Source organism: Mesoplodon densirostris, chromosome 7 (assembly GCF_025265405.1).
Source record: "Mesoplodon densirostris isolate mMesDen1 chromosome 7, mMesDen1 primary haplotype, whole genome shotgun sequence".
Lineage (NCBI taxonomy): Eukaryota > Metazoa > Chordata > Mammalia > Artiodactyla > Ziphiidae > Mesoplodon > Mesoplodon densirostris.
In genome coordinates this window covers 79,130,362-79,146,306 of record NC_082667.1, presented here as the reverse complement: position 1 = coordinate 79,146,306, position 15,945 = coordinate 79,130,362, and the positions used below count along the sequence as shown (strand labels likewise).

Below are 15,945 nucleotides of genomic sequence, written 5' to 3'. Positions count from 1 at the left end.
GACCTCATTCCGAGGTCAACGAGGAAGGGGAAATGGGGACATAAATCATCCAAATACACTTCAGGAGGTAGAAGAGACAAGCAGGTGCTGTCTTTGCAGATTCCTTCTACTAAGCACCAGCTCTGCATCCCCTTCCCGTCCCCAACACACACACACACACACACACACACACACACACACACACCACATTAAACAGCTATAGCACATGCCTGGGAAGACACTCTGCTTGGGAGAAACGAATGCAGAGGGCTTGGCCAGGCAGCCGACCTCGGGCAGAGGCAGAAGAGCACAACTAAAACCAGCCTCCCACTTCTTGGAAAACGATTTTGTCATCCCCATTTCACAGATGGGGAAATGGGAGGCCAAATAAGTGACAATAAAAGAAAGCTCTGGGATGGGACCCTGGTCTGTCTGATCCCAAAGCTCGTGCAGTGCCTTTCACCAGCTCCAAACTGGGTATGGTACTACGTACCAGGTATTACTTACTGTGCCTTTTCCTTGGAACCTCAAGATCGGTTCTCACCCCACCCCCATGCAGACCTAGCTATCGGGTAGCCTCTGGGAATCTCTGAGTTGCCACCTGAGATGAAAGCTTTGAGGTTTTACCTTGACTCACAGAAACAGGCACATCATGCAAATACTGAGAAATCTTATCCTATAGAGGCAGGATTCTAAAGTTAGCATTGAAGGCAAGATTTGCAAATAGTCAAAGTTACATGTAAAAAGCTCTTTGCTTGCCTACCACGTTCATCTTCCATAGAGACATTCTACACACTAAAGTCTAAGGAAGAAATGAGAGTCTGCGTGTTTGCATCTGAATCTTCAAACGTTCTGCTTTGAAGACAATTATGAGAACCAGTGGTGCTGGGACCATGATGCAGCCGTGTGGTCATCCGTGCTCACAGAGAGAGCGTATTCTGCTTAATATTAAACTTTGCAATGGCAGTATATGCTCATAGGTGTGTTTGTTGTTGGGATTAAACAAACTTATTTATAATAGGGGTTAGAAAATGTTTGCTGGATTTGAAAATCTATTATGCTTATTCTGAGCCACATACATGCTGTCCTTTGAAAGGCTTCAGAGAAGTTGGCCACCTGCCCAGCAGCTACCCTCCCTGTGTCCTTGGGCACTGGCCTCATCTCACCACCGTGTGTCATGTGACTCCACTGTGTCTGCTTTTCGCAGCTACAATTTGCTGATGACCCGACACTCACTCTGGAGCTGAGGGCTTCGAGCTGGTGATCCTTTTCTTTGTTCTCACTTTTCAGTTGATTCACCTCCTGTTGTAGTTGTTGAACTTGACCATCCTTTACTAAGAGGTCTCTTTGCAAAGATGACACCATCTCTGTAAAAGAACCAAACAAACCAAAACAAAAGACTCATGGAGGTCAAAGAGGCCGGAAGGATTATTGGCAACACCGTGGCTGTCAGCCAATGTTCGGACAAGACCTTCCAAGCCCAGGCCACCACCGCTGCCCGCCTACAATTGGGGAGGCTTTTTCCAAGGGTCCCAGAGCAGGAATGGGAATGAGAGCGAAGTCCATGGAACAGGGTTTGAGACTTCAGTGAGAATGAGGGGCAGTCAGCACCAGCGAGAGGAGAAGCCTTTGGGGGCCTCTTGTGGGCACAGGCCAGGCACAGCCAGGAGGAAAGGCCACACCATGGGCATGGGAAACAGAGGCCCAGCACAGGGAAGGTCCAGGAATTCTTCTCCAGAGGCCAGGAGACGGGCGTGTGGCAGAGGGCACTGCTGAACACTATTGATGGGGTGGGTGGTTGGTTTCTCAGTCCTCTGAGTTTGGACCCCTCTCTACCACTTATTAGCTTGGTGGTCTTGGACAAGCTATTTCACCTCCCACTGTCTGTCCCACAGAGTTATTGTAAGGGTCAAATGAGACGGTATGCCCCAAGATCACAAAGTGGCTAAATTATGTTTGTTACATGGCGCCTATTATTTTTCTCAGCAGCCAGCTTCCAAAATGGCCCCAATGATCCCTACCACCTAGAATTCATGCCCTGTGTAGCCCCTCCCACCCTGAATAGGGCTGCCATGGGTCACCAATATGATACTGTGGAAATGACGGACTGTTTCCTCTCAGGCTGGGTCATAAGAGACACTGTGGCCTCCTCTTTGATCTCTCTCCAATCACTCACTCTGGGGGAAGCCAACTGCTGTGTCGTGACGACACTCAAGCAGCCCTAGAGAGAAGCATGTGTGCTGAGGGACTAAGGCCTCCAGCCAATAGCCACATGAGCAGCCATTCTGAAGGGGGATCCTCCGGCTCCCCCCGAGGCTTTAGATGACATGACTGATGCCCCAGCCGACATCTTGCCTGCAACTCATGAGAACTAAGTCACCCCCCTCTCAAATTCCTGAACTACAGAAACTGGAGGAGATAATAAATATTGGTTGGGGTTTTATCCATTACATTTGGGGGTAACTTTTATGCAGCAATAGATAACTACTCCATTACTGTAGTATCATTTTTTTAACATCTTTATTGGAGTATAATTGCTTTACAATGGTGTGTTAGTTTCTGCTTTATAACCAAGTGAATCAGTTATGCATATACATATCTCCCCATATCTCTTCCCTCTTGCATTGTAGTATCATTTTGAATAAAAGTGGGAAGAAGGGTGCATAAATGCAGTGGTATTGGGTTATCTCCTACGGTTCTTTTCTTGAAAGAACATCAGGCCCAGTTTTAGTGGTAGGTATCAATCAAGAATGTCTATGAAATAAAGCACAAAATGCTCCAGAATTTCATTTTAAAAATGAGCTTTGCCTCCAGGACACAGTTCAGTTACTTGGAAATCCCTCTGGGGCTTGCCACACTTTGAGTGGGTCCAGCCCATCTCAAGCGTTATCCCAACCCAGGTCTGTCCGACTCCCTGATCGGAGAAGGAGAGATCTGAGACAGGCTTGATGCTTGGATGAGGTTTCACTGGCCGACATACGGGAGGAAGGTGAGGACCAGCGAGTTCATCCTTACATTCCTGGTGCCCAGAACAGCACCTAGCCTGGGGGAGGTGCTCAGAAAATATCTGAGGACATCCCAAGTGAGGGAGGAGCATAAGCAGAGACCTGGGGGCAGCAGGGTGTGGGTGTGGGTGTGATTAAGTTGCAGAGTGAGGCAGAAGAAAAGCACAGATTCATACAGAGATGGGGATTCACGTGCGACTCAATGCTATGCCTGGCTTCTACAGCTGTGGGCATGTTTCCTGCTACGCACTGGCTGCTTTCAGAGTGATGTGCCCCTCCGAGGCTCACTGCCTCCTCCCTGTCACCTGCTTCTCTCCCTCCCCTCGTCTGTGAGTGGTCCCATCCTCTTCAGGTCTCTAGACATGTCAGTTTCTGCTTAAAAACCTCCACTGGATTCACAACACCCTTGGCATAAAAACCCAGACCCCCCCGACCCTGCCCAGACCCACAATCCCCTGTTCACTCCATGCAGGCTCGCTTGCCCTTGGCTTGTCCTTGCCCACCTGAAACAGATCCTCTCTAAAAGAAGGACATAGCCTTGGAGGATACAACATAAAGTGGTTAGAATCAGCTAGGTCCAAGGGGGCGTAAGATTCGACTTCCAGGGGAACTGGAGCCTCATTACAGGCTCATTGTAATACATGAGCGAAATGACACAGTCACCAGCACCAGGACAGTTCCAAGGCTGACCATAAAGGTCAAAAAGTGGGTGGTGGGGCTTCCCTGGTGGCGCGGTTGTTGAGAGTCCGCCTGCCGATGCAGGGGACACGGGTTCGTGCCCCGGTCCGGGAAGATCCCACATGCCGCGGAGCGGCTGGGCCCGTGAGCCATGGCTGCTGAGCCTGCACGTCCGGAGCCTGTGCTCCGCAATGGGAGAGGCCACAACTGTGAGAGGCCCGCGTACAGGAAAAAAAAAAAGAAAAGTGGGTGGTGGCCCAATGCCTGGAAATCCCCGCCCTTTCCCAAAAATATTAGAGTTGTCCCAATCCTCCCACTCATTAGCCTATAAAATTACCCAGCCCATAAAAACTAACCGCCCCATATTTGGGGGCCTCTAGCCTTCTGAAATGGCCCACACTCTGTCTGTGGAGTGTGTTTCTCTCTAAAGAAATCCACTTCTTACTTTGTCTCTCACTGAATTCTTTCTGCGATGAGACATAAAGAACCTGAGCTTTATTAAGTCCCGAGACCAGATGCGTGATCTCGATTAAAAGATAGTGGGGTCTGAGTGGGTTCGAGTCCCAGCCCACGGGTTCAAGTCCCACCTGAGTTCCATGGTTGCACACCCACTAAGCTGGTCCCCCTTGGCCTCCCCCCTTGAAGCGCTGGCCACCAAGACACACAGTTTATTTTCTCCACAGCAGCACTGCTCTCTGACGTGGGCTTGTTTATTCATCCCTTTACTTTTATTGTCTGTCACCCCCTCCCGAATCTGTGAGTACAGGAATCTGACTGTCTTGCTTGGCTCTCCCTCCCCGGAGCCTGGAACGGGGCCTGACACCTAGTAGGAGCTCAAGAAACACGTGGAAGCAATGAAGGGATCCAGGGAATCAAAGCTCAGCCACAGCTGTGCGTTGGCTGCCCCTCTCCCAACCCAAGCCCTTTATCAGGGAACCACCTCGGATCAAATTAGAAAATGGTTTCCCTTGGGCCCAAGTGCACTCGGCTGAAATGGGTGAGACCATGGGTGCCTTAAACGAGTGACCCCATTTTGTCCACGCTCTAGTTTGCACTCACGCTGCTTTGTGGAACCACCCAAGCCACAAGGCGACCTGTGTTCTCCCTGGTGGGGCCAGTGCTCAGGAGACCCTGTAGCCAAGAGATACCATTCTCTCAAATATTTACCAGGCCCTGCCCTCGGAACTGGGTGGCAAGAAACCTCCACTGAGGGAGAACTCTAATGCACCGACACGGGTGATCCCTGAGGCTGCACCCAGGTCACGGGCACAGGTGCGCTGGTTGACTGGTGATGTCTGCAGGGGGAGGGCAGAAGCTCTGGGGCCTGAATGCACAAGGGTCTCACCTGACGTGATGGCGGCCTCCCTCCTTAAGTTCTCGGCCTCGTGCTTCAGGGAGGTGATTTCTAAGTTTCTCTCAGACAGGGTCTGGCACAGCACCTGGTTGTAGCCTTGCTGTAGGGCACTGATCTGTGGAAGGAGGCAACACACCGTCAGAGGGGGCCAGCCAGGCCTGCAGGACACGCCGGCACTTCTCCAACGTTGGGCAAAGAGTCGGGTTGATCTTGGATCGGGGTGTTGGGGAAACCAAGGTTTTCCGTTGTCACTAGTGGAAGGGGCAGGAGGGGGCCTGTTCCTTCAGTGACCACCATGCCATCGGTCCTCGAGACACGGACCTTATCTTTGTGGCCACCCAGGGGCTCCGGTGCTGCTGTCTTCCTATGACCTGTGGATTTTCAGCCATAAATAGACCAGCTGTTGGTTCCAGATCATCCAGCACTGACTGGATGCACAGCAAAGTTCAAGAGCCAGGAGCAGGTTATGAAATGAATTCCCTCTAATGAGAATAGAGGGTAATTTATACCTCACAGAACACTCCAGAGTTTACAAAGCCCGTTCACACATGCTACACTGATACTCGTCACAGCGTTGCTGAAGGCTGACGTTCCCATTAATGTGCCCATTTTGCAAGGGAGCCAGGTTGAGACTCAGAGAGGCGAGGCCCCCTGCTCGGGATCACGTGGCTGGTCAGACGTGGAGTCTGATTCAAACCCAGTCTTTAGTTGCCTGGTTCCTCCTTCCCAGGTGGCTCTAGGAATGAGCGTGAGAAGTTGGAGGCTGTAAAGCAAGGCATGGACTCGGGAGCCGGACTGTGGCCTTCAAGTCCTGTCTCTGCCAGTTAACGGGCTTTGCGAACACAAGGAGGACACCATATTCTGTTTCCTTTTGTTCAGTCTGCACGCGGGGTGATGGTAGTCCCAACCTGATAGGATTGTGAGAAGTATTTTAATAAGTTAGCATGTGTACAAGTGCTCAGATCATGCCTGGCACACGGCACAGGGGGATGAGCTGTGACGGTCCTCTCCTCTACCTACCACGGGGTGTTTTTTTGGTTTTCTTTTTTTTTTTTTTTTTGTGGCACGCGGGCCTCTCACTGTTGTGGCCTCTCCCTTTGTGGAGCACAGGCTCCAGACGCGCAGGCTCAGCGGCCTTGGCTCACGGGCCCAGCCGCTCCGTGGCATGTGGGATCTTCCCGGACCGGGGCACGAACCCGTGTCCCCTGCATCGGCCAGCGGACTCTCAACCACTGCGCCACCAGGGAAGCCCTCACGGGGTGTTTTAGCTTCAGCTTCCCTCGTGCGTCTCTGGGGAAGATAGTTGGTAATCTTTATGTGAGCATTTGTAAGCCTTCCAAGGCTCACTTAAACGCCAGTGTGGTTGTTATTAAGAGGAAATACAAGGGCTTCCTTGGTGGTGCAGTGGTTGAGAGTCTGCCTGCCGATGCAGGGGACACGGGTTCATGTCCCGGTTCAGGAAGATCCCACATGCCGCGGAGCGGCTGGGCCCGTGAGCCATGGCCCCTGAGCCTGCACGTCCGGAGCCTGTGCTCCGCAATGGGAGAGGCCACAACAGTGAGAGGCATGCGTACCACAAAAAAAAAAGAGGAGATACAGGAATCGTGGGTGGGAGCACCACAGGCCGGCTCTATCTATGGCTGCTGTGAGCACCCTCTAAGTCCATGGATCAGAGCCCCCTCAAGGGCCGGTCCCCCTCCAGGGGTCTAGGTCTACACGTGGGGTGCGGAAGGCTCTCCATCAAATGCAACGTTGGTAAGGGCCCGAAAGTAGCTGCCAGGCCTCGGCCTCCACAGAGCAGGTACCCGAGAGGCCGGGAAAGAGAGCTGGGCCCAGAACCCCCTCCCTCTCGGTCTGATGTGGCCAGACTGCTTGTTCTGAGTGGCCAGGACTTTCCCACCTCAAGGTGCACTGTGGGCCTTTGCCCTGTGATTTTTCAGATGTCAGGCCTCAGTACTCCCACAGGGACCCGTTTACTGGGGCATAAATGCCACGCAATCCATAGACAGGACAAGAGCTAGCTTGTTTTGCTTTTCTTTTTTTTTTTTTTTGCTGTACGCGGGCCTCTCACTGTTGTGGCCTCTCCCGTTGTGGGGCACAGGCTCCGGACGTGCAGGCTCAGCGGCCATGGCCCACGGGCCCAGCCACTCTGCGGCATGTGGGATCTTCCCGAACCGGGGCACGAACCTGCGTCCCCTGCATCGGCAAGCGGACTCTCAACCACTGCACCACAAGGGAAGCCCCACTAGCTTGTTCTGATAGATCAAAATGGAAGTGACAAGGGGAAGGGTGCAATTTCTTTTCTTTTTAAAAAAATAAATTTATTTATTTTTGGCTGCGTTTGGTCTTTGTTGCGGTGCACAGGCTTATTGCAGCGCCTTCTCTTGTTGCAGAGCATGGGCTGTAGGCGCACGGGCTTCAGTAGTTGTGGCACGAGGGACTCAGTAGTTGTGGCGCACGGGCTTAGATGCTCTGCGGCATGTGGGATCTTCCCAGACCAGGGCTCGAGCCCGTGTCCCCTGCCCTGGCAGGCGGATTCCTAACCACTGTGCCACCAGGGAAGTTCTGGGTGCAATTTCTTTGTTCTCCTAAGGTAAGTTTGCCAGATTTAGGGGAGGAAAAAAGGATGTTCACTTAAAATAGGATTTCAGATAATGAATAATATTTTAGTGCAAATGTGTCCCATGCAATATTTGGGACACACACTAAAACGAAATTCTAAAATTCAAATTTAACTGGGTGTCCTTACTTTATCTAGCAACCCCACCCGAAGAGAGTTCCTAAACTTCAGTCATTCATATACCACTTTCACTATTTTTCCCATGTCTCTTGGCTAGCCCCACTATAATTTCTTAGCATTTTTCGTAGAAGCAGCTCCCTTTTTAAACTTAAAAACGTGCATTAAATTAAAAATAACTGTTATAAGAGTAAATAGAGACTCAGTATCTTAAATAAAAATAACCCCTCCAAAAGAAGAAATACAGGAATTTCCCTGTTTACAATCAGACCAGGTTGCGGGCATCACACTAAAAAAAAAAAAAAAAAAAAGATTGGGGGGAGGTGGTGGGCATGCCCAGGTAATGGAGTTCAGGCGTGCTGATATGGCCACCAGATGGCGGTCACAGCCTTTGGTCTTGGTTTGTGTCCTTGGAAATCTTGTCATTATTACTCTGGTAGAATTAACAGATACGTCAAGGTCTCAAGTTTTCTGACTCGTTTCATGCACCATCATGGTTCAGAGTCTAGGACATTTGGGGCAGTTATACTTACTTTTTCCCTGGGGCACCTGAGACATTATTGGGGGGGGTCTATGCTAGAAGTTGCGGGGACACAGGCCACTCTGACCCCCACTCTCCCCAAGGCTATACTTTTGCATGTTTGTGCTTTGGAAACTTTGAGTGAAAAAATTCTTTCACATCTTACTTTTCTCTGTTGGGGGGAAATACAACTTTTCCATAAAAGGTCCTTGGAACATTGAAAGTGTTTGTAAGCTCTTCTCAGCTTAATGCTTTTATTTGCATGATACCAGAGATAGAACACACCAGAGACAAACTTCCAGAAGGGAAAACATATGTTCCCCTCTAAGACTCCAGTGGTTTTGACAGATTGAAAATATTTCAATCTGAGTGTCAGAGTTTTAGGATTTCGGATTGCTGGAAAACTCCAAAGAGTCTTCAAACCTGTTTGATACTTTTACTATCAAAGTAAATATCCATATTGTTTGTAATGGCATAAATTCCAAGATGTTTAATGTCTGTTAAGCTGTGTAATAAAATGGGCACTGAATCATAAGAAAGTTAAGAGTGCTAGGAGGAGTGATTGTTTCAGGATGATAATTTGGCTTCTAATTAGCACAGGCGTATAAGAGCACATGGAGGTAAGAATTTTCTAGTGATATTGTAGCGGATCGAAGATCTCTGAGAGCAAATCATTATGCACACACCTTCGGGGACCAGGGAAAACACATAAAGTAATCAGAACCATAAATCAACCTGCCATGTGGCTTACACTTCTGGTGGAATGCTCTGCAGGCAGTAGAATAGTTAAGAAACTAAAATGTCAGTGGATGAAACTCGATTTGAGTTCAAACCAAGGGAGCTTCTGGTTCATATATGCCTTGCTATAAAATATTCTTCTTCAGTTATAAGTGAAGCTCCAGGGGTAGGGGCGGCAACAGCATGATGCATCAGTGTAATTATTTCTAGATAATTTCTTTGTAGAAAAACATTTTTTCCCCCAGATATCGGCAGCCACTTTAAATAATACTCAAATTGGGACCGGCTGATATTCAAAGATATGTGGAAATTATATAATATTCTATGTCAAATATATTTCAATTATTTAAAAAAAGGTATGTGGGGAATTCCCTGGCAGTCCAGTGGTTAGGACTCTGTGCTTCCACTGCTGGAGGCCTGGGTTTGATCCTTGGTCAGGGAACTAAGATCCTGCAAGGTGCGTGGTATGGCCAAAAAACAAAAAGGTATGTGGGAATAATTCAGCCTCGTACATGTACCTGAAAAAGACATGTCATTTTCTCAGGAAAGCTCTGAAATGGGAGAATAACTGAAAGGAATATTTCAGCAAAATTGGGTTCAGTTCAAGAAAAAGATGCTCATTAATGTGTCAGCTACATGTCAAGGTAGCTGTTTGCACTAATAATTCCTACAGGACCTGTTACTTTCATTGTTTTTTCAAAACCAGGTTTGAAGGAGAGTCATTAGTTCATTTAAATATTAGAGCATGTATTTGTTGACTTGTTTATTCTGTCTCCCTCACTAGAGCATAACAGGGGGAAGGATCATGTCTGTCTTGTTCTCTGCTGAATTCTCAGAGCCTGGAAGAGGGCATGGCATGGGATAGGTCCCCCAAAGTATTTCTTTGGATTAATGGACGGATGGATGGATGGATGAATAAAGAACAAACAAACAGACACAGTCCTAACAGAGTTCTAGAAGGTTACTGGGCCCAACCTTTGCCTTCATGGAGCTTACAGTTTCCTGCTAGAATCTCCTAGGTTCACCATACACAATCTGTGTCCTTTCTAGAGCACCATTTCTAGGACTGAAACTGTGTACCTAGAATCGGTTACAGAAGGGAAAGACAGTAGACAGAGAACAAGAGAACAAAGGCCCCCAAGCACTGACTACGATTTTTTTTTCTCTCTCTTTTTTTAAAAATGTTTATTTATTTATTTATACTTTTTTTATTAGTCACCCATTTTATACACATCAGTGTATACATGTAAATCCCAATCTCTCAATTCATCATACCACCACCCCCACCCCCTGCCGCTTTCGCCCCTTGGTGTCCATACGTTTGTTCTCTACATGTGTGTCTCCATTTCTGCTCTGCAAACTGGTTCATCTTTACCATTTTTCTAGGTTCCAAATATATGTGTTAATATATGATATTGGTTCTTCTCTTTCTGACTTACTTCACTCTGTATGGCAGTCTCTAGATGCATCCACGTCTCTACAAATGACCCAATTTTGTTCCTTTTTATGGCTGAGTAATATTCCATTGTACATATGTACCATTTCCTCTTTAATCATTCGTCCGTCAATGGGCATTTAGGTTGCTTCCATGATCTGGCTATTGTAAATAGTACTGCAACGAACATTGGGGTGCATGTGGCTTTTTGAATTATGGTTTTCTCTGGGTATATGCCCAGTAGTGGGATTGCTGGGTCCTATGGTAATTCTATTTTTAGTTTTTTAAGGAACCTCCATACTGTTCTCCATAGTGGCTGTATCAATTTACATTCCCACCAACAGTGCAAGAGGGTCCCCTTTTCTCCACACCGTCTCCAGCATTTGTTGTTTGTAGATTTTCTGATGATGCCCATTCTAACTGGTGTGAGCTGATACCTCATTGTAGTTTTGATTTGTATTTCTCTAATAATTAATGATGTTGAGCAGCTTTTCATGTGCTTCTTGGCCAGCGGTATATCTTCTTTGGAGAAATGTCTATTTAGGTCTTCTGCCCATTTTTGGATTGGGTTGTTTGTTTTTTTAATATTGAGCTACATGAGCTGTTTATATATTTTGGAAATTAATCATTTGTCAGTTGCTTCCTTTGCAAATATTTTCTCCCATTCTGAGGGTTGTCTTTTCATCTTGTTTATGGTTTCCTTTGCTGTGCAAAAGCTTTGAAGTTTCATTAGGTCCCATTTGTTTATTTTGGTATTTATTTCCATTACTCTAGGAAGTGGATCAAAAAATATCTTGCAGGCCTCCCTGGTGGCGCAAGTGGTTGAGAGTCCGCCTGCCGATGCAGGGGATACGGGTTCGTGCCCCGGTCTGGGAGGATCCCATATGCCGCGGAGCGGCTGGGCCCGCGGGCCATGGCCGCTGAGCCTGCGCGTCCGGAGCCTGTGCTCCGCAACGGGGGAGGCCACAACAGTGAGAGGCCCGCATACCGCAAAAAAAAAAAAAAAAAAAAAAATATCTTGCTGTGATTTATGTCGAAGAGTGTTCTTCCTATGTTTTCCTCTAAGAATTTTAGAGTGTCTGGTCTTACATTTAGGTCTCTAATCCATTTTGAGTTTATTATTGTGTATGGCGTTAGGGAGTGTTCTAATTTCATTCTTTTACATGTAGCTGTCCAGTTTTCCCAGCACCACTTATTGAAGAGACTGTCTTTTCTCCACTGTATATCCTTGCCTCCTTTGTCATAGATTAGTTGACCATAGGTGCGTGGGTTTATCTCTGGGCTTTCTATCCAGTTCCATTGACCTATATTTCTGTTTTTGTGCCAGTACCATATTGTCTTGATTACTGTGGCTTTGTAGTATAGGCTGAATTTAGGGAGTCTGATTCCTCCAGCTCCGTTTTTTCCCCTCAAGTCTGATTTGGCTATTTGGGGTCTTTTGTGTCTCCACACAAATTTTAAGCTTTTTTGTTCTAGTTCTGTAAAAAATGCCATTGGTAATTTGATAGGGATTGCATTGAATCTGTAGATTGCTTTGGGTAGTATAGACATTTTCACAATATTGATTCTTCCAATCCAAGAACGTGGTATATCTCTCCATCTGTTGCTATCATCTTTAATTTCTTTCATCAGTGTCTTACAGTTTTCTGCATACAGGTCTTTGTCTCCCTAGGTAGGTTTATTCCTAGGTATTGTATTTTTTGGTTGCAGTGGTACATGGGAGTGTTTCCTTAATTTCTCTTTCAGATTTTCCATCATTAGTGTATAGGAATGCAAGAGATTTCTGTGCATTCATTTTGTGTCCTGCAACTTGACCAAGTTCACTGATTAGCTCTAGTAGTTTTCTGGTGCCATCTTTAGGATTCTCTCTGTAGAGTATCCTGTCATCTGCAAACAGTGACAGGTTTACTTCTTCTTTTTCAATTTGGATTCCTTTTATTGCTTTTTCTTCACTGATTGCTGTGGCTAGGACTTCCAAAACTATGTTGAAGAATAGTAGTGAGAGTGGACATCCTTGTCTTGTTCCTGATCTTAGAGGAAATGCTTTCAGTTTTTCACCATTGAGAATGATGTTTGCTGTGGCTTTGTCATATATGGCCTTTACTATGGTGAAGTAGGTTCCCTCTATGCCCACTTTCTGGAGAGTTTTTATCATAAATCAGTGTTGAATTTTGTCAAAAGCGTTTTCTGCATCCATTGAGGTGATCATATGGTTTTTCTTTTTCAATTTGTTAATATCGTGTATCACATTGATTGATTTGCATATATTGAAGAATCCTTGCCTCTCTGGGATAAATCCCACTTGATCATGGTGTATGATCCTTTTAATGTGTTGTTGGATTCTGTTTGCTAGTATTTTGTTGAAGATTTTTGCATCTATATTTATCAGTGATATTGGTCTGTAATTTTCTTTTTTTGTAGTATCTTTGTCTGGTTTTGGTATCAGGGTGATGGTGGCCTCAGAGAATGAGTTTGGGAGTGTTCCTTCCTCTGCAATTTTTTGGAAGAGTTTGAGAAGGATGGGTGTTAGCTCGTCTCTAAATATTTGATAGAATTCACCTGTGAAGCCTTCTGGTCCTGGACTTCTGTTTGTTGGAAGATTTTTAATCACAGTTTCAATTCCATTACTTGTGATTGGTCTGTTCATATTTTCTATTTCTTCCTGGTTCAGTCTTGAAAGGTTATAACTTTCTAAGAATTTGTTCATGTCTTCTAGGTTGTCCATTTTATTGGCATAGAGTTGCTTGTAGTTGTCTCTTAGGATGCTTTGTATTTCTGTGGTGTCTGTTGTAACTTCTTTTTCCTTTCTAATTTTTTTGATTTGAGTCCTCTCCCTCTTTTTCTTGATGAGTCTGGCTAATGGTTTATCAATTTTGTTTAACTTCTCAAAGAACCAGCTTTTAGTTTTATTGATCTTTGCTATTGTTTTCTTTGTTTCTATTTCATTTATTTCTGCTCTGATCTTTATGATTTCTTTCCTTCTGCTCACTTTGGGTTTTGTTTGTTCTTCTTTCTCTAGTTCCTTTAGGTGTAATGTTAGATTGTTTATTTGAGATTTTTCTTGTTTCTTGAGGTGGGCTTGTATAGCTATAAACTTCCCTCTAAAACTATGGGATGCTTTTGCTGCATCCCATAGGTTTTGGATCGTCGTGTTTTCATTGTCATTTGTCTCAAGGTATTTTTTGATTTCCTCTTTGATTTCTTCAGTGATCTCTTGGTTATTTAGTAACGTACTGTTTAGCCTCTATGTGTTTGTGTTTTTTACAGGTTTTTCCCTGTAATTCATTTCTAATCTCATAGCGTTGTCGTCAAAAAAGATGCTTGATATGATTTTAATTTTCTTCAATTTCCTGAGGCTTGATTTTTGACCCAACACGTGATCTATCCTGGAAAATGTTCCGTGTGCACTTGAGAAGAAAGTGCAATCTGCTGTTTTTGGACGGAATGTCCTACAAATATCAATTAAATCTATCTGGTCTATTGTGTCATTTAAAGCTTGTGTTTCCTTATTAATTTTCTCTTTGGATGATCTGTCCATTGGTGTAAGTGAGGTGTTCAAGTCCCCCACTATTATTGTGTTACTGTTGATTTCCTCTTTTAGAGCTGTTAGCAGTTGCCTTATGTATTGAGGTGCTCCTATGCTGGGTGCATATATATTTATAATTGTTATATCTTCTTCTTGGATTGATCCCTTGATCCTTACGTAGTGTCCTTCCTTGTCTCTTGTAACATTCTTTATTTTAAAGTGTATATTATCTGATATGAGTAATGCTACTCCAGCTTTCTTTGATTTCCATTTGCATGGAATATCTTTTTCCATCCCCTCACTTTCAGTCTGTATGTGTCCCTAGGTCTGAAGTGGGTCTCCTGTAGAAAGCATATATATGGGTCTTGTTTTTGTATCCATTCAGCAACCCTGTGTCTTTTGGTTGGAGCATTTAATCCATTCGCGTTTAAGGTAATTATCGATATGTATGTTCCTATGACCATTTTCTTAATTGTTTTGGGTTTGTTTTTGTAGGTCCTTTTCTTCTCTTGTGTTTCCCACTTAGAGAAGTTCCTTTAACATTTGTTGTAGAGCTGCTTTGGTGGTGCTCAATTCTCTTAGCTTTTGCTTGTCTGTCAAGCTTTTGATTTCTCCATCGAATCTCAATGAGATCCTTGCTGGGTAGAGTAATCTTGGTTGTAGGTTCTTCCCTGTCATCACTTTAAGTATATCATGCCACTCCCTTCTGGCTTGTAGACTTTCTGCTGAGAAATCAGCTGTTAACCTTCTGGGAGTTCCCTTGTATGTTATTTGTCATTTTTCCCTTGCTGCTGTCAATAATTTTTCTTTAATTTTTGCCAAGTTGATTACTATGTGTCTCGGTGTGTTTCTCCTTGGGTTTCTCCTGTATGGGACTCTCTGTGCTTCCTGGACTTGGGTGGCTATTTCCTTTCCGATGTTAGGGAAGTTTTTGACTATAATCTCTTCAATATCTTCTCGGGTCCTTTCTCTCTCTCTTCTCCTTCTGGGACCCATATAATGTGAACGTTGTTGTGTTTAATGTTGTCCCAGAGGTCTCTTAAGCTGTCTTCATTTCTTTTCATTCTTTTATCTTTATTCTGTTCCGCAGCAGTGAATTCCACCATTCTGTCTTCCAGGTCACTTATCCGTTCTTTTGCCCCAGTTATTCTATTGATTCCTTCTAGTGTATTTCTTTTTCAGTTATTGTATTCTTCATCTCTGTTTGTTTGTTCTTGAATTCTTCTAGATCTTTGTTAAACGTTTCTTGCATCTTCTGGATCTTTGCCTCCATTCTTTTTCTGAGGTCCAGGATCATCTTCACTATCATTATTCTGAATTCTTTTTCTGGAAGATTGCCTCTCTCCATTTCATTTAGTTGTTTTTCTGGGGTTTTATCTTGTTCCTTCATCTGTTACATAGCCCTCTGCCTTTTCATCTTCGCTGTCTTTCTGTGGATATGGTTTTTGTTCCACAGGCTGCAGGATTGTAGTTCTTCTTGCTGCTGCTGTCTGCCCTCTGGTAGATGAGGCTATCTAAGAGGCTTGTGGAAGTTTCCTGATGGGAGGGACTGGTGGTGGGTAGAGCTGGCTGTGGCATTGGTGGGCAGAGCTCAGTAAAACTTTAATCTGCTTGTCTGCTGATGGGTGGGTTGGTTTCCCTCCCTGTTAGTTGTTTGGCCTGAGGTGACCCAACACTGGAGCCTACCCGGGCTCTTTGGCGGGGTTAATGGCAGACTCTGGGAGGGCTCATGCCAAGGAATACTTCCCAGAACTTCTGCTGCCAGTGTCCTTGTCCCTTGGTGAGCCACAGCTGCCCCCGCCTCTGCAGGAGACCCTCCAACACTAGCAGGTAGGTCTGGTTCAGTCTCCTATGGGGGTCACTGCTCCTTCCCCTGGGTCCCAATGCACACACTACTTTGTGTGTGCCCTCCAAGAGTGGAATCTCTCTTTCCCCCAGTCCTGCCAAAGTCCTGCAATCAAATCCCACTAGCC

The 15,945-nt window shown here is 45.5% G+C and overlaps 2 protein-coding genes across 2 annotated transcripts in view; one reads left to right on the top strand and one right to left on the bottom strand.

Annotated features, from left to right (window-relative positions):
• Positions 1–15,945, top strand: part of LOC132494286 (U3 small nucleolar RNA-associated protein 25 homolog) — a 720,475-nt gene that overhangs the window by 216,950 nt on the left and 487,580 nt on the right. The gene's annotated exons all lie outside the window — the stretch shown is intronic.
• LOC132494413 (forkhead-associated domain-containing protein 1-like) overlaps positions 1–15,945 on the bottom strand; it is a 104,178-nt gene that overhangs the window by 34,708 nt on the left and 53,525 nt on the right. Inside the window, exons 7-8 of the mRNA XM_060105501.1 lie at positions 5,008–5,131; positions 1,216–1,346 (exon numbers count right to left, since the gene is read on the bottom strand). Of these exons, the coding sequence (XP_059961484.1) occupies positions 1,216–1,346; positions 5,008–5,131 (255 nt within the window). The remainder of the gene's footprint in view (positions 1–1,215; positions 1,347–5,007; positions 5,132–15,945) is intronic.